Source organism: Hipposideros armiger, unplaced genomic scaffold (genome assembly GCF_001890085.2).
Source record: "Hipposideros armiger isolate ML-2016 unplaced genomic scaffold, ASM189008v1 scaffold_34, whole genome shotgun sequence".
Classification (NCBI taxonomy): Eukaryota; Metazoa; Chordata; class Mammalia; order Chiroptera; family Hipposideridae; genus Hipposideros; species Hipposideros armiger.
In genome coordinates this window covers 2514121-2536180 of record NW_017731384.1, presented here as the reverse complement: position 1 = coordinate 2536180, position 22060 = coordinate 2514121, and the positions used below count along the sequence as shown (strand labels likewise).

The following is a 22060-nucleotide window of genomic DNA, read 5'->3' as shown; positions in this document are numbered from 1 at the left end:
GGCTAAATAATTTTTCAAAATCCCTTTCGCCTTGGGGCTGCTATCATGGGAACTAAAGCTCTGAAGCGCTGTGTGGATTCTGTAAACACCTTGACTGCAGAATCAGTTTAAATTGCCGATAAGAAACCCTGGTTCTCTGGGGGCTTCAAAAATCAAACAATAATGTTACATTGAGTTGGAGACAAACTAATTTACTAGATTTCACTGCAGCATCCTGACCACTTTCATTAACTTGTTTTTCTATGTGTACACGTCACAATCTCAGAGCATTTTTTAGTCTGGGGACCCCATTCCCCATTTCCTGAGATTCCATCTTGGAGATCGCTTTCTCTGCCTGTGGCCATTGAGGTTTCTAGAGTTAACTGCTGGGGCTGATACTGGCTGTTTTCTGTATCGACTGAGATTTTACCAATCCTCCCACTGCAGAAATAAGAGGGACCCTGGTAGGAGGGTCCTTCCACACCATGGGGAGTATAGAATCATTACAGCTTTCCCCAGACTAAGGTCTCTTGCCCACTTAGAATGGAGTTACACCTGTGCTGGCTCCCCCCTGAAAATACATGGAATGCTTTAATCGTTTGAATGGGAATCTCTAATGTGGTATGAGCACACACCCCCTCCCCCCCAACACCCTGCGCCCAAGGAGATTCTGTTTAACCACAGGGTGCTATGGTTCTTTTGAACAGAGCCTCTGACCTTGGACGTGGAGTACACAGAAGTGGAAGTGACCTCATGTGAGCCTCATGAAGGTAAACGCCATCACTCAAGTGGCTCCTCATGCTTTGCTCTCTCCTTGGGTATAGACATGCGGGGTGGGGTGGGCTGTGACCCAGGAACAAAAGTCTAGTCACCCTCGGTCGCTCAGAAGGAAGGTGGTTAGCAGAGAGACCTGTTGGACATGCCCCAGGCAGGAGCAATCACTGCTGTCCAGGCTTTAAGCTGTAAAATTCCGTTAACTATTAGTTACCATACTACTAACGGATGCCTTTTATTGAGCAATTACTAAGTGCTAAGAAATGTGTTTACTGAGAGACTTTTTGAGGTCAGCCTCACTCCTGGGTATGCAAGCCTCCTCCCAGAGCTACGCTCTTTGCCCAAACCCAGCATCTTCCTTAAAAATTGCTGGCAGACTGAGCTTGTATAAATGAAATGCATGTTGGAAGATAGTGAGGGTTTTGCTATATAAAGGGACACTTGGGAGAAGGCTTTTGAAAGCACAGAATCCCTTTTGGTGTAAATGGTGGTGCTGGCTTTTAGCTTCAGGTTTTGTTTTTTGGTTTTTGGTTTTTTGTTTGTTTGTTTTAGATTTTACTGGGGAATTGGGGAAGGGGAACGTGTTGGGGAATTGGGGAAGGGGAAGAGCCTAGTCGTTGTCCTTCAATCTTAGTTGTGGAGGGCGCAGCTAGCTCAGCTCCAAGTCCAGTCGCCACCTGGCCGCCCGTTGGCAGCTCGTGGCCGCTCAGCTCAAGGTGCTGTGTTCAATCTTAGTTGCGGGTAGTCATAACCGACCATCCCTTACAGGAGTCCAACCGGCAACCAGCTGAGCCATCCTACCACCTATTGGCAGCTCAGTTCAGGCACAGCTCATCGGCCCATGTGGGAATTGAACTGGCAACCCTGTTGCTCAGAGCTCGCCCTCTTAACCAACTCAGCCACTTGGCTGGCCCTTCAGGTTTTGTTTTTATGTGCATGGTCCTCTCAGGTGCTGGCCTGGAGGTCCCCAGCTTGGGATCTGTGCTGGGGAGCCTGGCTCAGAGTGGGCCAGTCCACAGCAAACACTAGAACACCAATCTCAGCTGCTGGGACACTCTAAGGGCTATTGCCATGCATCCCCCTTCCTGCTGAGGCTAAAGCCAGGCTGTGTTCACTCAGCCAGGCCGGCGTAGGGCTGTTTTCCAGTCCAACCCTGGGGAGCATCAGCCAGAACCATGTGGTGATGGCCCTGTATTGTCACCTCTTGCTCCACGATCTGGGAGGAGTTTTGGGTCCCTTCCTTCTTCACTTGCTTAGGTTCAGGTACCATGTCAGCTGGTGTGGGCAGAGAACCACCCAGGTGGTGCTGTCCTATACAGCCCCTCGGCTGTGAGCTGCACAATTGGGCCGCCATTGCTATGGTCTGCAGTAAGAATGGTCCTTAGTGTTGCTGCGGCCCAATCTGCACACTGCACAGGGCATTGCACTTCTAAGTCTGGACTGGACCTGGGAGGGGTGGGGTCCATAGCAGGCCTGAAGTGCCCTTTATTTCATTGTAAAGTAATCCGCTTGTTGAGTTAACAAATGAAGGATGGACCAGCAGTAAAGGTGCATACGTGGTCCCTCCCATGGAGGTATGCAGTCTGTGAGGGAGCTGGGCAAACAAGGAACCAAAGAATAAATCATATCAGGTTACAGTAAGTGCTTAGAAGGGGGAGAAGGGAACACAAGGAGAAGCCATGAAAGGTGACGCCTGGCTTGGGTGGCCCCAGGAGGCCTGTTTGAGGGGTGACATTTAAGCTGCAGCCTGAAGGGTACAAAGAAGGTGGCCCCACCAAGAGGAGGAAGGATCCAAGAAATGGGAAGGGCTGTGTGAGGTGGCCCAGAGCTTGTCTCATTTAAGGATTTAAAAGGAGACTCGAGTGTCTGCAGAGAGAGCGAGAACGAGAAGGAGAGGAGGCGGAGGAAGCTGGGAGGACAAGGTGGGGACCTGGGCCTACAGCTCCTCCAAAGTTCTCTTCGCATTCTGGTCTCAGTGGATTTGGATGCCTTTAAGCAGGGAAGTGACAGGTTCAAACTTCCTTCTTAAAAAAAACAAAAAACGATCCTTGTGTCATGTGGAGAACGGATTGAAGGAGGACAGGAGTGTTATCAGCAGACAAGAGGGGATGAGGGCGGAACCAAAGTGCTTGCAATGGATGATTCCAGGTGTATTTCAGAGACAGGTCGCAGCACTGGATGACAAATTCCATGGCCAGAATGGGGGAGACAAAATTACTACATGTGTTTTGATGGAGCAACTGTGTGGATGGTCATGATACCTGAGACTAGGAGGAACAGACAGCTGGTTCAGCTGGATTAAATACGAGATGCCCAAGAGGAGACAGCACGGGGTCTGGTGCTCAGAACCATGTCTGGGTGGGCGGTGGCAGGTGGGACTGTAGGGGGCTCCCCACCAGCCTTCCCTGATCCAGCCTGAGCCCCTCCGTCACTGTGGGTCCTGGGCTCGGCACTGTGGGGAACAGCTTACTTTAAGGGGACTTAAGAAAGGAGAACCGTAACAAGAGGACAGGGCTTCCCAAAAATTTTGAATGTGTGTGGAAACCCCTGGTACTCCCTCATCCGTCCCCCCCCCATCTTCTTCACCCTCCACACCCCAGTGAGGGCTGATGCTGACAGTGATTGCCCTGGGCTCTGGCCTTGAGGCTCTGGTACTCCCCGCAGAGGGCCAGGTCCTGCCCCTACTCTGCTGCGTGGGGCCAGGGGAGGCAGGGGCGCTTTTCTTGCCAAGCTGTGCAGCTGCAGGGTTGCAACCACCCAAGTGGTCCCCTTTTCCCAATTTGTACAAAGGTGCTGTGTGGGCTGTGGGGGCCTCGGTAGAGCTAGAGTGAGGGTCACTTGAGTGGAAATGGAGAGTTTCTAGAGGATTCACGTTGAGTTTTCTGGACCTAGCCTCTTTGGCAGCTAAGGACAGTGGGGGAGGGCAGGCCTGGCCTGTGATGCTGTCCCCTTGCTTTTTCTTGAGTGGGATGTTACCAGGCAAGGACAGGGCTCTGTGAGTATAAGGCTAGTGATGGGTAAACTTGACCTGGTTTTGACCAACCCAGTTCCCTGTCCTCAAGTCCTTCATCTTCCACAGTTGGGCTGGAGGAGGAGATGGGGACCATGTCCATTTCTAACCCTTGCTGGCAGCGGACCAAGTGGTCCCTTGAGGGTAGAAGAGGGGCAGGAAGGAACCTGAATGTTTGCTCTGAGGCTAATTGCTGGGAAAACCCCATGATGTTGAAGCCATCTCTTTTTCTATTAACAGAGAAAAACAAGCCAAAATAAAGCCCCATCCGGAAATATCTCTGACAGCAGAGACAAATAGCCTGTTAGCTGGTTTAGCCATTAGCAGGCAGCTGCTGCTGGGGAGCAGCAAGGGGAGGGGATAGTGATGAACTGGCAGCTCCCCACCCATCGCCGAGCCTGGTAGAACTGGGGTGGGGCCCAGCAGGAGAAACCACTGGGCAGCTGCAGCTTTGCAGCTCAACCAAGAAGTGGCAGCCACCCTACTGCCCAGGCTGATAAGCAGTAAGGGGGTGAAAGGGAGTTGAGTGCGGTCCTTCAGGTCCAGAGAGTGCTAGAGTGTCCCCCAAGGTGACCAGAGAAGTCTACCAGCCACCCCAGATGTGCCTGGGGCAGTGGAATTCACAAGAGTGTCCAGGCCCCCAGGCTTGGCCTCCCAGCCCCCGCACTCCATTTCTCCACCCCTGCCCCCTTCACTTCCACATGGGGGGAGTGGGCCAGAGGATGCTCTGGCAGGGGCCCCAGTGCACCTGGTATGCGTGTCCTACACATTATTTTTGCACTCATCTGCCACACAGCCTGAAGCCCCCGAAAGCTGGGACCAGGTCCAATTCACCGTTTCCCCTTTCGCAGCACCAGGCACTCAGTAGGTGTTGGGATCATACTGAATGAGTGACTTGCCAAGCCTGATGTTGAGTGGGGGGGTTCCTTGGGGATATGGTAGATTTCCCCCAGCTGATATGGGGATCCCTGGAACTTCCCTCTATACTCCCAAATCTGTGTCATGGAGGGAGAGTGGTGTGGGCATCTCTGCTGTCCTCGTAGGAAAAGGCAAGTGTCCATCCCATCAGGTATCTCAGCTACTCTACTGAATGTTCCGTGTCCTGGGGGCGTCACTACGATGCCTTCTGCAAGGCCCTGGTCACCCCAAGTGCCCCAACTTCAGCCATAGGGATTTGAACTACCCCCAAGGCTTTCTCCTGGCATTCAGGTCCTCACACAGGAACCCCTGCCATCCGCTGTACAACGAATGACGAGGATTTTAGTCCTAAAAGCAAAAACCTCTAGGATTGGGGTGCTTATGCCAAGACCTTCCTGAAGGTCATGGGTCTGAGGTAGAAACACCTGAAGGGACATTGACTGGTGTCTTCATGGTCACATCAAACCTTTACAGGTGCCTCCAGATGACTGTGCAGGGCTTGGGGTTGGGAGGAGCACAACAGCTCAGGCACTGCCCTGGAGGAGCTCTGGGTCCACCAGGGAGACAGTCATGGGGACAGATACTGTCAGGGTGTCATGAGCAAGTGTCCTCAGCATGCTGTGAGAGCACAGGAGGCCTACAGAACTGCCCAGGGCACAGGGAAGAGGCGAGTGCATGAGTGAGTATTAGGTGTGTGAGGGTGTGTGCATTCGAGTGCAGAACGAAAGCTTGACCGGGGGCTTGGAGGACCAGGAAAAATGGGGCAAAGAGAAAGGACCATGTGGGCCGTGGAGGAGTTTGTGCGGGGCCAGGGGTGAGAGAAGGGGGTATCCCTGGAGCATGGTGAGTTGAGGGTATATCAGTGCAGTTAGAGGCTGTGGGTATGCCCCAGTCATCTGCCACTGAGGAAAGAAACACCTACATGGCGCTGATGGTGGCAGCAGGAAGTGTCTTACCCTGTCGGTTGCTCCGTGTCCCAATCTGTAGAGGGAGAGTACTGGCCACATGGCATCAGCTGACTCTCTACAATGAGGCTTCCTGGTCCTTTGTGCAGGTGAGAGGAGCCAGGGAATGGGCCACGTTCTGTTCTGTTTCCTGAGTCTGTGGGTGAGGGCGCACACTGGCGTGCACATCCGTATGTGCATACTGTGTGTGGGGACGTACCCTATGTGTGTATACAATGCACGTAGATGCACTATGAGTGTGTGTACATGTGTGCGTGTACAACCTGTGCATCTACATAAACGGATGATTGTACGGGAGCGCTCCCAAATCCTCGCGTCTCCTCAAGGGGAAATCCACACCCTGGGTGGCTCACCTCTTCTGCTGTTTCTGCTGTTTCAAAAGGGTCCAGGCCAGAGAATCTCAACCCATCTGCATATTAGAATCCCCTGGGGAGCTCTTAAAAACACTAAAGCCAAGACAATTCAATCAGACCAGTTCACCCCTGACCAATTCAACCAGAATCTGCAGTGAGGCTCAGGTGGTGGCCTGTGACATCAACAAGCCCAGCTGTCTAGAGTTGTGAGTGGTTCCCAGTCCCAGCTGATCCTTAGTCACAGATGATGCTCAGGTTGTAACCCAGATCTCGGGAGATTGGCAGGCCACAGCCCAGCCTCCTGGGAGGGGCTTACAGAGCAGCTAGACCAGGGGTCAGCAAACTTTTGAGACGGAAGAGCCAATGCTGTCCCTCACAACAATTTAAAAATTATTCAACAGCCATAAAACAAATGCAATCACCATTATGTGAATACTATCCTTGAAAATTTTTATAAATGAAACTACGATAGTTTTATTTTCATTTTCAATTTTACTTCAGAGCCACATGTATGTACCCAAAGAGCCGCATGTGGCTCGCGAGCCGCAGTTTGCCAAACCCTGAGCTAGACACAGGGACAGTGGCAGGGAAGGAGGGTGGGCCACTGGGCTGGAGGCTGCAGGCCTGTGTTGGGGCCCTCTCCACCTGCGACCCCTCAGGTCCAGGGTTCCTAAGTTGACCTGTTGACTGCATACTTCCAGGCAGAGTGCCGCTGTTTAGACCAGAATCTTCTAAAGCTGGGAAATAGCCCAGGATAGTGGTGACAAGGTCTCTAGGCGCTCCTGGAGATGGCACTTGTGGGGAAGGGGAGTCGGGTGCAGGCTTAGCTGGGGAGCTTCAGATGTTTTCCTGCTTTGGCTGTGGGATTACCTGGTGACCCGAGCCAGCTACTGACCTAGTCCTGGTCCCTTTCCAGGTCTGACAACGAAGGGCACAGAGACAGTGTACAGTGAAGTCCGGAAAGCTAATCCTGGTGAGTGAGGGGCCCCTGAATCCCCTAGCCTGGTGGGCACTGCCCCCAGAATCATCCATGGGACTTTGGGAGTGGTCAGGGAAAAGAGGGAGCAAAGGAGGCCAAAAAGGGGTGCCACCTCTTACACAGAGTTCACTCTCACCTCCCATAAAAAGTTGCCGTGGGTTTCACATGCACTATTCATTTAGTCACTGTAACACTCATGGAGTGTCTGCTTCATGCCAGGCAAACAGACACCCAGCTAACGGGCGGGTTGGGCTGGAGTGTGTCCTGGCACCACTGTGTGCTCACAGTACGCCCGACAGAGTTCTGGGTGCTCTCCTGTGATCCCAAAAGAAGCAGCACAGTCCTGCCTGTCGTCTAGTGCAGCGGTTCTCAACCTTCCTAATGCCGCGACCCCTTAATACAGTTCCTCATGTTGTGGTGACCCCCGACCATAAAATTATTTTCGTTGCTACTCTATAACTGTAATTTTGCTACTGTTATGAATCGTAATGTAAATATCTTTTTGTTTTCTGACAGTCTTAGGCGACCCCTGTGAAAGGGTCGTTCGACCCCCAAAGAGGTCACGACCCACAGGTCGAGAACTGCTGGTCTAGTGCCAGCCAGTGAGCCTCACCTGCTCCTCACTCAGGCCCTGGTATCCCAGGGCTCCGCAAGGTCTTGGCCAAAGTCAGTGCTTTGCTTTGAAGACAGTCAGTAGCATCAGCCCTTTTGAGAGCACCCTGACTTTGGGGGAGAGACTGTGGATCTGCCCCCCTTTCCTTTGATCTCAGCTTAGACCCCACTTTAATTCCCATCTCACTGCTTCCCCACGAAGAGCTTCCCCCAGTCTGAGCACAGCGCCCATGCAGACAGAGAACCCGGGATGCTTCTTTTATATCATTATTGTATTCCATTCTGGCTAAATGAAATCCTAAAAGATTACCTTTAAATTCTGAACATAAGTCACAACCCAAATGTGACAAATGTGACAACACATCCTGGAAGAAGTCGTCTCTATGTGGATATCTTGCTTTGTACAACAGATCTCTATGTAAATGGAGTTTTTGAAAGGGAATCATTAAAAAGGGCGGGAAACTTCAGTAAATCCCGTCTAATCCAAGCATGGCCCCTGGGCTGGCGGCGGGCGTGGTCTCAGGCCCAGCCTGACCCACAGTATCAGGATCTCCAGAACCTGAAATCGAACATCTTCCCAGGTGTCTCTGCTACTGGTAGCATTTGAGAAGCCAGGTAACTCTCTTACCTGCAGAGCCTACTTTTTATGTGAAATCGCAGTCACCTCTTAATCTTTTTTTGTTGTTGTTGTTAATGGTATTTTCATGGGTAGAGCAGAAACTCAACCCCTTGTAGAACTTGACACTGATTTAAATACTTTTCGAAAACCAAAAGCTCTCGGGGGAACTTTTGGCTTATGTATCTTATTTTGCATTTTCAATATATTCAGCGTGAGAAAAATGCAAATTGCGAAATAAACAGGCTTTCTCTGTTCTTCCAGTGTAACAGGAAGCTACAGGTCAAGTATGATTCAAAGTTGGCCCTGTTTGGTAATTGTGCAATAATGCCCCTTCTGCTCTTCTCGTGGTCCCAGAGGTTGTTCACTTTCAGTTGGTTATGTAGCACTATTTATTGAGAGCTCACTGTGTGTGCTCAGTGGTCTGTTCTATGATCTCTTTCAATCCTCACAAGTAAATGCCATTTTACAGATGAGTATACTGAGGCATAGAGAGGTGAAAACACTTGCCCAAGGTCACACAGCAAGCACATCCCTGAGAACAAGCCCACCTGGTTTCCTGGAAGGGACGCTGGTGGGGCATGGAGGCCACTGGGATGAAGCCTCAGGGCCTGTGGTCACCTAAGGCTGCCACCTAAGGAGGGTCACCTAAGGAGGCCCTTTCCCTGCTGATGAAGGCCACACCCAGGGTGGATTCCAAAGGGCTGGTGTTAGGGCCCTGCTGACAAAAGACAGATTAACAAGAGAAAAACAAACAGTGCAGAGTGACTCAGTGGAGTAGTTAGAATTTGTGGCTTATTTAGCCTGTTAACCAAGAACAATGGCTTTGCAGAGGTGACAAAACAAAGCAAAAGGGGTTTCAGGGGTGGCAAGCTGTGGGAAGGTAAATATATGAGGGAAACTAATAGGGAATAAGGTTTGTTTGTGCAGGTCCATCTTGGCACCGACTTTCCACAGTCTTATGGCTGTAGAACTTCCCTGGGAGAAGGCTGTCTTCATGTCTGAGAAGTTTCTGCTTTTTAGTCAAATAAGGGAAATTCTGGGGGAAAGCCTTCCTTCTGCATCTGTGAATTCTCATTTGCTCCCAGCTCAAAATCATCCTCATGCCAAAGTGGCATATTTCGGGGTGGCATGTTCTGATTTCCTGCATCAGCTTTAGGGCAGCTGTTCAAGTGGTTCTCTCGCGGTCAGAAAGCTGGTTCTAGATGCCTGAGCTCTTAGTGCCGAGGCCATTCAACCTAACCGCCACCTCTGGCCTTGGGCTGGAATGAACCACAAGCACCATAGAGCCCAAACCCTGAAGTGATTCAAGGCGGTGGAGAGCCCTGTTTTGCTAGGACACATCCGAGCCCCTGTCCTGGTGCTGCCACTTAGCAGCTGTGTGACTTTGACCGAGATGCCTCATTGCTCTGAGACTCAGTTTCTTCAACTGTTAAATGAAGATGGGACTAAATGAGCAAAGGGGATGAGATGGGGTCAGGGGGGAGATGGTGCTCATCGCCCCAAGCATGCAGTGTGGTATCCCTACCAGCAGTGAGCATTCACTCTATTTTAGCTGAAAAACACAAGAGGAACTGGAGCCCTAGAGAGCTCAGAGCTTTGCTCAGGGCAGGGGACTAGAGCCATTTCCCAACTCCCAAGCCAGGACACTCGCACTGTGCCATCTGGGCCATCAGGGGTCGGTTGGCACTTGGGTTCCCTCTGGGACCTGCTCTCTAACCTAGCAGCTGGCTCCTGCTTAGGGGTTGAGGGAAAAGTGAGCCCTGGGTCTTATAGCCAAAACCATAGTGCTTCTGCGAAAGCCAGCGCCTCCGCCTCCTAGGAGGTTTCCGTCCTGGAAGCCGAGAGTTCCCGAGTGTTTCCCGTGCAGCTGCTACTCCAGGGGAGGAGGCTGTAGGCCTTGGTTGATTCCTCTTTTCTGTCTTGTCCTCTTACTGTCCTACACTCATTTAGTCCTCAAAATCATCAGAGGGCTGATGGAGGCTGTATTATTACTCCCGCTCTACAGATGGGGAAATGGGACCAGGGGTTAAATAACTCATCCTGGTCCCAAGGTCCCCAGCAGTGGCAGAGCAGGAATTTGAACGCAGGGAGCCTGGCTGTAGAGTGGTGCCCTTTCGTAGCCTTCTCCGTGTTGCCAAACCAGTTGACTACATGCTTCTCCCTTTTCCAGCTGTCTGTGTTTGGTTTCCACATTATCACCAGCTTAATTAGAGGATTTAACTCTGCCTCCTTTAGAAGTTGAGAGTAACAGTCTGGTATGGTCTGGGTGACCCAGGGGGAGGCATGGAACCTCTCGGGACCTCACCTACCTTCTCTGTGAAATGAGGGGCGTGAGCTTAAAGGTAGATTGAGGGCTCTCCAGGTTTGTTCAAATACAGGTGGCTTGGCACCACCTCCTGCATTTCCAATTCAGTAGGTTTGGAGTGGGGCTGAGAATTTGCATTTCTGATCAATTCCCACATGCTGCTACTACTGCTGGTCTGGGGACCTCACGTTCAGAATCATCTTCTAGATGCTCTCAGTTCCCTTCTGATTGTACCAGATCACTCAGGGTTGGCCAGTAGAGATAACCCAGAAACCTGTGTGTGTGTGTGTGTGTGTGTGTGTGTGTGTGTGTGTGTGTGTGTGTGTGAAGGGGAGGACTGACTCAATAAAATAAGGACCCTCGTGGGGAGCTGGTTCCCTGAATAGGTCAGTGAGCAGACTGCGTCATATCTAACCTTTCCTTCTTAATTTTTTATTCTTCCCCATCTTAATTTCTCAGTTCCCAACCTCTTCCAACCAGCTGCACTTCAGGGCTGGCTATTTTGGGAAATGGCTCGCCAGGGCGTAGTTCTGGCTCTTCTACCCCTTTTCTCCCCTGAGTGATACAAAGGAAAACTGCTCCTCTCGATAAGCAAAAGGGCATGAGGCAGGCCTGCCTCCAAGGAGCAGCCCCAGGGCGGGGCTCTGGGTACGACCCGGTGTCCTGGGGAGTGCTGGGGCTGCTGGCTGAGGATTGTCAGGGGGGCCTGGAGGCTGTGGAGGCACCAGGTCTTAGCAATCTTGACTTCAGCTTTTTTTTTTTTTTTCTTCAACTGTGATAAAATATACCTAACACTTGCCATCTTAATCACTTGTGAATGTACATTTCAGAGGCATTCGGTACATTCACAATATTATACAGCCATCACCACCATCCATCCATCTCCAGAAGTTTTTTATCTTCCCAAACTGAAACCTCAGAGCTATTAAACAATAACTCCCTACTCTCTCCAGCCCCTGGCAACAGCCGTGCTACTTTGTGTCTCTGTAAATTTGACTAAACTCAGCTTTTTCATCTGTCAAAGGAGGTGGTTGAAAGAATGATCTTAAGTTGCCTTCCAATTATGACATTCAGAGAGTCTCAGTGTCCTGGAACCGAAGGTTATTTGTTTATGCCTTGGTCAGCCCAGAAGCATTTCCCTCTGATCATATTGGTGGGGAGAGGGGAGCCAGTCACTTCCCTGGGTCCCCTGGAGCCAATCCTAATCCTTTACCCACCCTTGACTCCAAGACCCCATAGATATTTGCCTGAGATTTCCCTTCAAATCTGAATTAAGTCATGGATCTCAGGGGCCAACGTACTGTGTTTCTGCTGCATTCATATTGGCTGGAGTCCGGTCTGCGTGGTTCTTTGTACTGTGAACCTAATGGAAAACCCCCTAAGTAGGATAGGGAGACCTGGGGTTTGGTCTCAGCTCTGCCCTTACCGGATTATATGACTTGACCCCCCCACCCCCCAGCCCTCACTTCTCCCTCGGGAGTTAGTTTTCTCAGTAATTCTCAACAAAATGCCCCAGGCCCGTGTGGATTCGCTACAGAGTGATCATCTCAGATCATCCTTGGGAGAGGTGTGGCCCTGGGGTGGGTAAGGAAGGGCTGTGATGCACAGGTGGGATATTTTAAATGGGGAGGAAGAGGGAGCATTTCTTTCATATCAGTTAACTCCTGCTGGGTCCTGGCCATGGTCATACAAGTCTGCTGTTTTGTTCGGAGCCCACTATTATGTTGACAAGTAGCTAAGCTAATATCTTCTTGTCCCAGCAATTAACTCTTAGTCTAAGGCAAGGTAACCTCTTGCTCTTTGAGTTTTTTCCTTTCCAACTGTTTATGATTCTTGCTATATGTTAGGGAAGAAACTAGAACTTGTCAAAACTAGGAAAATTACATCAGAAAGAATTCAAATTGAGAGCTTTTGCAGCTCTGTACCCTTCAACTTTCTTAGGAGAATGGAGAACACGCTGATGATTTCCTCATAATTTAGATTTGCAAGTTGAGATTTTCTAAAGTTCTTATTCCCTTTTCAATGATTTGCAAATCCCAGTCAGCAACAGCAACTTGAGTGATGGCTTATGATTTGGCTTACCAGAAATGGGAAAAATCAGTCTGTTTTATGTTTCTTATTAAGCAGTAATATAGGTGGTCCTAAGGGGTAAGTGTTTAAAGAAAACAGTTCAGGTTACAGTTTGATACCTTTCTCTCTTAACACATAACAAGACCCAGTTTACTCCTATCCCCCGGAACCTCAGAATTTATGCGAGATGATCTGTTACTCACCTGAGTTCTCCTGATTTAGATGGTGGCTTCCTCCCAGGCCCTGTTGATCGCTTTGGTGCTCTGGGTGGCTGGGTGACCTGGAATCAAACCCACTCCACCCACCCCACCCCCACCACACACACCTCTCTTCTCATCTGTCATTGACTTCCTCCTGTGACTGGTGCCAGCTAATCCAAAGAACAATTTCATTTTCTTTTCCTCCCCCTAGTTCTCTTAGTGCTCTCCTAGTGACAAGGACAAAAAGAGAAAGGATAGCTGGGTAGGGAGCCTCTCTGTAAACACATGGCTGTCCATGGCCTGGCTGAGCCTGTGTGAACTGCTATTTCTGGTCAGGAAAGTTGACATCTTTACTCTGATTCAGCACTTGACGTTTTATAGTGCTCCAGCTTATTTTGCAAGTACCTGATAAAATGGCTTGCAGGTCATCCGAAGCAAAACCTATTGACATATTTACACTGGACTTTAAAAACAGAAGGGTAAAGTGGTTTATTACAATCGGCAACACAGTCAAATTCTTCCCTGTGCAAGAACTCAGGTCTGGATGAGATTTCCACAGCTTAGAGCAGTGATTCTCAATGCAGGAGACATCTGGCAATGCCTAGAGACATTTTTGGTTGTGGGTGTTGGGAGGGGTGCTACTGCATTTAATGGGTGGAGGCCAGGGATGCTGCTAAACATCTTACAATGTATAGACAATCCCCCAAACAAAGAAGTATCCATACCAGAATGTCAATAGTGCCAGAGTTGAGAAACCCTGGCTTAGAAGGATTCACCTCCTGTGAGTCTTCCAATAGGAAGCTGGTTTTCCTCTTTAGATGCCCTGGGCCCACCTTGGGAGGTGTCCTGATTACATCCCACCTGACCATTCAGGGCCCTAGGCAAAGATGCCAAGTCCTGCTCCAGACACTAACCTATATCTTTTGGTTCAGACAAGGGTCCACCTTCCCATCTAAGTATCTGCTCACTCAGACTCCACCGCCTGCTTTCTCTTTGCCTGGAATTCAAACTTCCAGATGTTTCCCAAGGGGGAGAAATCCAGTATACCAAGAGTAGCTGGTCATCGAGAAAAAAGAACAGAGGGTATCTGTGCTGTGCTCCCTCTGGGAGGGAGACAAGAGCTCTTGAAGGCCAGTCCCCCATCCATCCTGCAAAGCCCAGAGCAACCCAGGCTTAGAATTCAAGAGGATTCAAAAAGGACTCCATGAGAAAACAAACAAACAAAAAACAACCTGAATACTGCCCTCCAGATTCCGTTTTTGGGGTGGTTCCTCTATCACCAAAAAGAAAGCTACAAGTGTGCACAAACTTGGTATTCCATCAATATTATCAGCATACTCATGTTTTAGTATTTTGTGTTCAGATTGCTTTAGGAAACACAGTCTGAGGCTCTTTCCCTCTTGTGCCCCATTCCAAAGCACTTGGGGCTTTGTGGGGAAGCAGGAAGCATGGGGTCTTTCAGGTCCTCCCAGGTCAGATTTGGGGTGGGGGTGGGGTGCTGCCTAGGCTCACTCAATGTGTGGAAGTTTACACAATGGCTGGACTTCGTGGTTGGGCTGATTCATCCATCTGGCCGTTGACGTCTGCCTCTGGCCCAGCCAGGACAGAAGGGGGCCCCTTAGGAACTTTTGGCCCTGTTCCCTCTAGAGGGGACACACAATGGAGCTGTGATAAGACAGGGTTCGAGGGGGAAGTGGACTTGTGGAAACAGGATATTTTTAAATTAGAGAAAGAAATAGAAGGGGTGTGACAGATGGGCCCTGAGACTGCCTGAGATTCAGAAGGGATTGGGTTTGAGCTTGAGTGGCTGGGTAGAAACTGAGGACCCTTGGAGAGCTTCCCTCCAGTAAGACTGAGGCCCCACCTGCTTCACGAATGGCAACCACCCCCCAATACCTACATCTTCTCTCGGAGCCTTCCCCAGGTAGCAAGAGATCCTATGTCTTCTCGGTCTTCATGTCTATGCCCATAGTCCATGAGAATCAGCTCCAACATGTGGGCCACTGCCCATTCAGAAACTCTGCTGTTCGTGGGGGCCTGGTCCTGCCCAATGGGGCAAGCCCTACCTCTCTCTCTTGCCTCTTGTAGTGAAAAGCATCTCTGCCTAATGTAGTATACCTCAACGCAGTGTCTCCTGTTCTCACATTCACTCTCATCTTCCTGATATTTGGCGAGGGCTATTTTCATCATTGCAGCCTGGCCAGGCCAAACCATCCCAGCATGCACTCTGGCAAGAAGATGGTGTGATTTCCAGACAGTTGAGATGAGGCTCCCAAGGGAAGGGGAAGTGGCGGCCCTGCCCTTCAGACAGCACTTGGGTCATACATGCCAAGCAAGTCAGTAATGCTTATACCTTCTGCTCCAATGATCCCACTCCTTGGAATCGACAAACTAATACAAAATATGGAAATCGCTCTGCTCCTAAAAGGGATACTGGCAGCATTGTTTAAAATAGCAAAAACTTGGAAAGAACCTAATTTTTTAAAGTAAGGAATTGGTTAAGTAAACAGTTACAGATCCATTCAGTGGTTATTATGCAGCTGCTAACAATGATGTTTAAGAAGTTTCCAGAAAATGTTTATAAAATCATGTTAAGTGAAGAAGATAAGCTAGAAAATGGTATATACTGTATAATTATAACTCCAAAAGAAAGTCCACTCCTAGCAGAAAATGACAGGAAGACAAAAGTATCAACAGGGTTTGAAGAGGGGAACCAGAGATACTTTTTATTTGCTACCTTCCACTTTTCTCTAGTTTTCAGTTCCTTACAATAACAGGTGGTACTAATGTCTTTTTTTTAGTTTTTTAAAATGTCAAGTGAGCTGCCAGGGACATTATATGCTTGTCACATGGAGCTACAGGGCCCAGGGGGAAACTATCTGGACAAAGGAGCCATAAACCTGGGCACCCAGCAAGGTTGCGGGTCTGGCATCTCCTTCTATCATCCCCCCTTTCCTTCATGGGCTCAACCCGAGATGTTGGGGTGCAGGGAGCCTAACATGCTTGTTTTATATTGCTCATCTCCCTGTTGTCCTTTGTTTTACAGATTTCATGGGAAACAGATATTCTGTAAGTACACATTTTATACCCTTCTTTTTCTTTTAAATCTATTGAACGTGAAATACAGTAATGCCTTGGTTTGCGAGCATAATTTGTTCTGGAAACAAACTACTCATATTGCAAGACATCGCTCGTTTACCAAGTTAAAATGTATTAGAAATGTTTGCTCGTCTTGTGGAACATTCACAAGCCAGGTTACTCGCAATCCAAGGTTTTACTGTATTTCTAGACTCACCCAGATTCTGCATTCCCACTAATTACACCCCTGCACTGACCTCATATGTTTTTTTTTATTTTTTTTTATTTTTTTATTTTTTATTTTTTTTTTTAGCTGAGCCATCCCGCCACCTGTTGGCAGCTCACGGCTGCTCAGCTCGGGCTGACTCGAACCACTGTTGCTCAGAGCTCAAACTCTTGAGCGAGCTCTTAACCAACTGAGCCACTCAGCCGGCCCTGACCTCATATGTTTTAGATCAGGAGGCCCGGGCTGGTGCAGATTGGTCATCAGGCTAGCCAGGTTTTCCAAGCCAGTTGTGATTTCAGATATTCCCTCCCACTGTTTCCATCATTACATCTCAGCCCACGGAAGAGGGGAGACCCTGGAAGTCCCCCCAGAGGACTGGGAATCTAGGGCAGTTAGCTGCAAACAGGCAAAGTAGATATTTCCTCCTAGTCCAGTGTTCAAGCCTGGGAAGTAAGGCAGATTGGGGGGAGGGGAGGGATATGATTGGATGAGTGGGGCATCTCACAGCTCATTTCAACTCTTAGAGCCTATGCCACTCACTCCTACACTACACAACAGGTCCTCTGCTGCAGGCGACACTCAAGGTTCCTGAGCCAGGGAGGGGCTCAGATGAGTTATCACTGATGAGAAAGCAAGGGGATAACAGCCACACCAAGGACCACAGAAACAGAAGAGAGGGGCTTCATTCTGCCTGATTAATGGTCTCATCACCAAGGAAGGGGTCATTTGGATGGGCATGAAGAAGGAGTCGGATTACAGCAGGGACCAGGCAGAAAGATGGGCAGGAGCAAAGGTGTGAGGGATGGAGCAGTTTCAAGCAGCTCAGAATGGGAGGAGAAGAGAGCGACAGTGAAGTGACAAGTGACGGGGAAAGGTAACCCAGGGCTTGCACGGAAAGGACTGAATGCCTCATTAGGAGGTTTCGTTCTGTAGGACAGAGAATTTAGGAAGCTGCTACTTGGCATGTGGGGATGTTTAAAAGTAATGTAGAAGTCCAAGTTCAAATTTTGCAAAGACTCATTCCTCTCCACCGAATCTTCGTACTCCCAACCTTTTTATGAACCACCCAGCAGTGCAAGAGTTAACTAACTGGGCAGCTGGCATCTTAAGTGGCGAGGGATTTGCCTCACAAACTGCTTCTTTAAGGCCTGGAAAGAACTTTCAGCAAGATTGCTGGTAGCCTTTCCAGTGGGGCCCTGGGCTTCCTTTGTTTTGCCTGAGTCTGAATTCTTGTAAAACAGAACTCATTATGCCTTTGACAGACAGGAAGCCATTGACATTCTTTTTATGGAGAAAAGCTATCAATTTAAGGAAAAGAGGAATGAAATGAATGTCTTTTTCTAGCCTCAACCCACCCAGACTTCTGAAATCAAAGACTGTTGCATTGGAAGGGCAAGGAGCCCAATTGATAGGCGAAAACAGGCCTGAATTGGCAGAACAGTTTGCCCAGGGTCACCAAGCTAGTTAATAGCAGAGCTAGGACTAGAATCTAAGTCTCCAGGCTCCCCAGCTAGTACATGACACAAGACTCCCTCCAAAAAGCGATGTCATTGTCCCAGCCATCATGGCCTCTAGCGAGTGGAAAGTGAGAACGTTGTTCCACGGGCAGTGTGGGACCCAGATAAAGAGACATTCTCCATTGCAATAAACATGACTGTGTCCTCCCAAGGCAGATCTGCTGGACCTGCAGGACCAACTTATTTACTTTGTCTTCAATCCAAAAAGTCTCTCTGGACAAAGGCTCTGAGCCCTAGGACAGACAGAACTTTCCCTTTCCCCAGAAACTGGCCGGTGGGCCCAAAAGTCTGCTCCCAGGATGTTTCTGAGTGCCCACCCATGGCTGGTCCTGCTCTCCAAAATACTGAAGACTTTTGGCAGGAACACAGAGGCTCCTAGCCGTTGGGAAGGAATTTTGAATCTTTAATGAAATGCATTTTGTTTGTAAAAGAAATAGGTATAGCTTCCCTAATAATCAGCTGGTGAGGGTCAGGAGAAAATTAACTGAATTGCCCAGTAAGGAAATGGGAGGGGATTTCCTTCCTGAAATCAAACCTGGCAATCATTCCCAGTTGTTTAATGGCTGTTGCTTCTGAAAACATATTGGAGGAAATATCTTAACAATGAGATAGCCACTTAGCCAAATACTAATTTAGTATTGTTTGACTCACTTCAATGGCACATTCTGACTTCATTTTCCTCTGCCATTTTTGCCTTGTTTATAAATTGTGTTTGTGGCCAAGGCAGACAGATAACGTGAACGAGAACACCCCGTACTTAAACGAAAGGGGGTGAATCTAGACTAGCCTGGGTCTCGAGATCTTGGAAAGAACTCTGCTTCCTTACTGAGAAAAGGGCAACTCCTATGTACAGCTCATCTCCTTCCCTGCTGGGAGCCAGCAGGCAGTTGGGCTGCAGTGGGAACTGCCCAGAATTCTGATCAAGACTGGAGTGTGAGATCTAGTATTCCAGCCATCTTTCGGGTGATCCTGTCTCCCTGCAGCCTAAGCTTCCCAATCTGTAAAGTGGAGATGATGACAACAAACACAATAATAGCTACCTATGAGGAGTGTCTTCAGGGTTAAATGAGAAACACGTGCAAAGTACTTTGCAAACTGCAAACTACTGCATAAAAGCTGGTTGATTATTCTACAGTTCTTTTCATCAAACACTCTGGCCAGTATGGGGCATGGATAGGGGACTTACTTGACGTGGCCTTGAAATGCCCCTGTCACATGAGGGGAGTGGAGCAGTTGCTTACCCAAGGCACCGGATTCAACCACAGCCAGGCTTTGCGTTAGGAAGCAGAGACCCACATTAAAACTTGACTTTTCCCTTATTACACATTTATTAGCCATGTCACTTTGGGCAGATTTCCTAACCTCTCAGGGCCTCTGTTTCCTCGTCTGTAAATCATTGGTTTTAAAACCCCCTCACCTGGTTGTTGCCAGAATTAAATGAGCACCTAGCACAGACCTGGTTTATTGGAAGTGCTCATAAGGGGCACATGCTAGAAGCTGGAGATCCTGGGGGTGTTAGAAGCAAAACGACCTTTGACAGCCTTGTACCACGCTCTGGCCAGAAAGTGGGTTGATTTCATGGCTGTACTTCGGTGGCTGACCGCTGGCCTCTGATTTAAGCACAGGCCTCAGATGTGAGCGTTTTAACCTTTACTTCCGTCAACGTAAGAAACGTCCAAACCTGTAGAGAATTTTAATGAGTTTATTTGAGCCACACTGACAACAGTTGCCAGGAAGCAACGTCTCAACAGCTTGAGAAAATGCTCCAGAGAATGGCAGTCCTGCAGCTTATTTTATACATTAGAATCAGAGGAGGCGATGGAAAGGAGGTTGCACGAAAATTCATTGGTGGTAGATTAGGGAGGCGGGAGAAAGCAAAGCGGAAAAATCTCTGGGATTGGATAAAAGGTAAAACAGAGAGACACATACTTCTTTTACATTGGTGGGTACAGAATAGTTAATAATTAACATTCACAGCGCATAGAGATGGTATTTGGGGAACAAGATAACAATGAAGGGTTTGTGGTCCTGTGCTCTGCTGCAGTGGGTTCTGCCCTGAGGGGTCCAAAAAAGGGATTACTCTGACATTCTAAGGGTATGTTATCTTAGATGCACAAAGACAATAGACAGGCTCACTTAAGGTAAAGAGTGATCTTTGTCAAGAAAGCCACAGGCCCAGGATATAACTACTTGCCATGAGCCGATTTTAGTTAGGAATTTTTATGTTCAGACCATCCTATGTGGTTAATTTCAGTCTCTGAGTTTGTAGGCCCCGCCACGCTGGCCCCCACTGAGCTTGTCAGGTGTAGTACGTGGCCCCTCTTTTCGTCCACACTTGAAAATCCCCAAGGCAGAGTTGACTGTGGCCCAGCCCTTCCTGACTGTGGATGCTGGTCCTACAGTAGCTCCCCAAGCACTTGCTTCCCTCACAGAGGAAGATCAGAGGTGTCTAGGGAAGGACTTTGTCTGGAACCTGCAGAAAGGCTGGACACCAAGGTCACCCCTCCAGTAGAGCAGAAGAAATGGGATGAGGGTGGCTACCAAGGCTGGTGGGCCTCCAGCTCCCTGGGGCTAACACAGCTCTCTTGGCCCGCTTACCAGAGTCTCTCCTGGCAAAGGAGGAGGCAGAGACTTGGGCTTCCGGCTGGAGCCCCTCAGACCTGCATCCTGTTCCAAGAACCTCCTCAGTCCCGACAGGGTCAGGACAAAGCAGGGATTCTAGCTCAGCCTCTTGGTCAGGGAGCCAACCAGCGTGGCCACGGAGTTCCCAAGGCTAATCCCCACCACTTCTGCTCCTGCCTCCCTGAGTCCTACCTGCAGCAGGTGCCCTGTGTGCATGGAGGGCCCAGAGCCATAGACTCAGATGCTGCCTGCTCTTTGGGGCTCACCATTACCCAGGGCCCCTCTACGCTCCAGTATTTCCCAGCATGCTCCACTCTTGCCCCCTCGCTCCATCCATTTGTCAAAATCCTCTCCACCTTGGAGGTTGGCTCCAAAGTCACTTCCCCAAAGCCTTCTGTGATTCCCTCACCACCCAGCTACAGTCCTTTCACCGCCTCTGAACTCCTTCTACAGTTTGTTAGGACCTCTTCCACTTTCTACTTCATAGTGGGGTTGTTTGTCAATAATTGCTAGGATATAAAATTGAGGGGGAGGCAGGTTCTTGCATCCTCAGCATAGGTGACAGTGCCTGGGTCAGATTGGGGTCCAATCACTGATGGATGGGTAGGTTACATAAATACCACATGAAGCAGTTAGGGAACACTACAAGATGGCATATGAAACCTTGTTTTTTTGTTTGTTTTTGTCACGAAACATATACAACATAAAATTTACCGTTTTAACCATTTTTAAGTGTACAGTTCAGTGACATTAAGTACATTCATATTGTTATGCAATCATCACCACCATCCACCCACAGAACTTTTTCATTATTCCAAACCAAAACTCTATTTAACGCTAACTCCCTCTTCCCCCTACCCCCGGCCCCTGGAAACCACTGTTCTATTTGTCTCTATAAATTTGAATACTCTGGGTACCTCATATAGGTGGAATCACACAAGATTTGTTCCTATCAGAATTTTATTCCTTTTAAAGGCAGAATCATATAATTTTAAGACATTTAAGTTTGATCATTTGAGTTCAGTCCTTCATTTCTGAAATATAAAAGCAGACCTAGAGAAGGTCCATCTCATATTAGAGGTAGAGCTGGAGCAAGCAGCCAGGTGTCTTAACTTGACTAATCTTCCTCTGTGGTAAGTGTCACACCCATGGGACATAGTGCTGAGCACACAGTGGGTGCTGAGGAAGCTGGTTGATAGTCTAGTGTGTACATGGGGAGTAGATGCTGCAGGCCCTACAGAGCAGGCACAGAGAGAGGGAGAAATGAGTGTGGGTGGGAGCTACCCCCACAGGACAGGGGGTACCAACAGATGACAGCACTGCTTTGGAATTCCTTTAAGGAATGCTATCTGCAATTTTGCACATCTTTCCACCAGGCCAGTCTTCAGTCCTGAAGGGTATGACCACACCTTGTCTTGTCTCCTGTCACTACAGAGAACGGAAGGCTCCCTGGATGGAACTTAAAACTGCAAACGCGGACGCTCCTCCATGGGGGGACACCCACACTACAGGAAGAGCAGATGATTCCTGATTCCAAGAGCTCTGTGCACTTATTTCTGAACCTGCCCTGCTCTCACTGAACATAGAGAGTCCTCAGGTCAAGCCGCCAGTTCTTAAAGACATTTTACTACATTTTTGTTGGGTATAAAGAGATGCAGAAGGGCTGGTTAATCTCCCACACAGCCCACCTCCCACCGAGTTGGAGAATCCTTGGGAGTGGAGAGCAGCAGGAGGAGATTCAGGGTCAGCAGGCCATCGGAATATTTTGAAACTTGAATATTTTGTCTTATACAGAGATAAAGAACTTTTCCAAATACGCTCATACACAGAAAC

At 48.9% G+C, this 22060-nt stretch overlaps 1 protein-coding gene across 4 annotated transcripts in view; it reads left to right on the top strand.

Moving 5' to 3' along the window:
* The window catches only part of PECAM1 (platelet and endothelial cell adhesion molecule 1), a 64802-nt gene extending 42743 nt beyond the window's left edge, over positions 1–22059 (top strand). The window contains exons 13-16 of one of the 4 annotated variants that reach the window (XM_019637776.1): positions 687–749; positions 6916–6972; positions 15831–15853; positions 21662–22059. In XM_019637776.1, coding sequence (XP_019493321.1) covers positions 687–749; positions 6916–6972; positions 15831–15853; positions 21662–21691 — 173 coding nt within the window. In that variant the 3' untranslated portion in view covers positions 21692–22059. Of the gene's footprint in view, positions 1–686; positions 750–6915; positions 6973–15830; positions 15854–21603 lie in introns of all 4 variants that reach the window. The other 3 variants (XM_019637778.1, XM_019637779.1, XM_019637780.1) reach the window with 3 other exon arrangements.
* Position 22060: the final 1 nt, after the last annotated feature.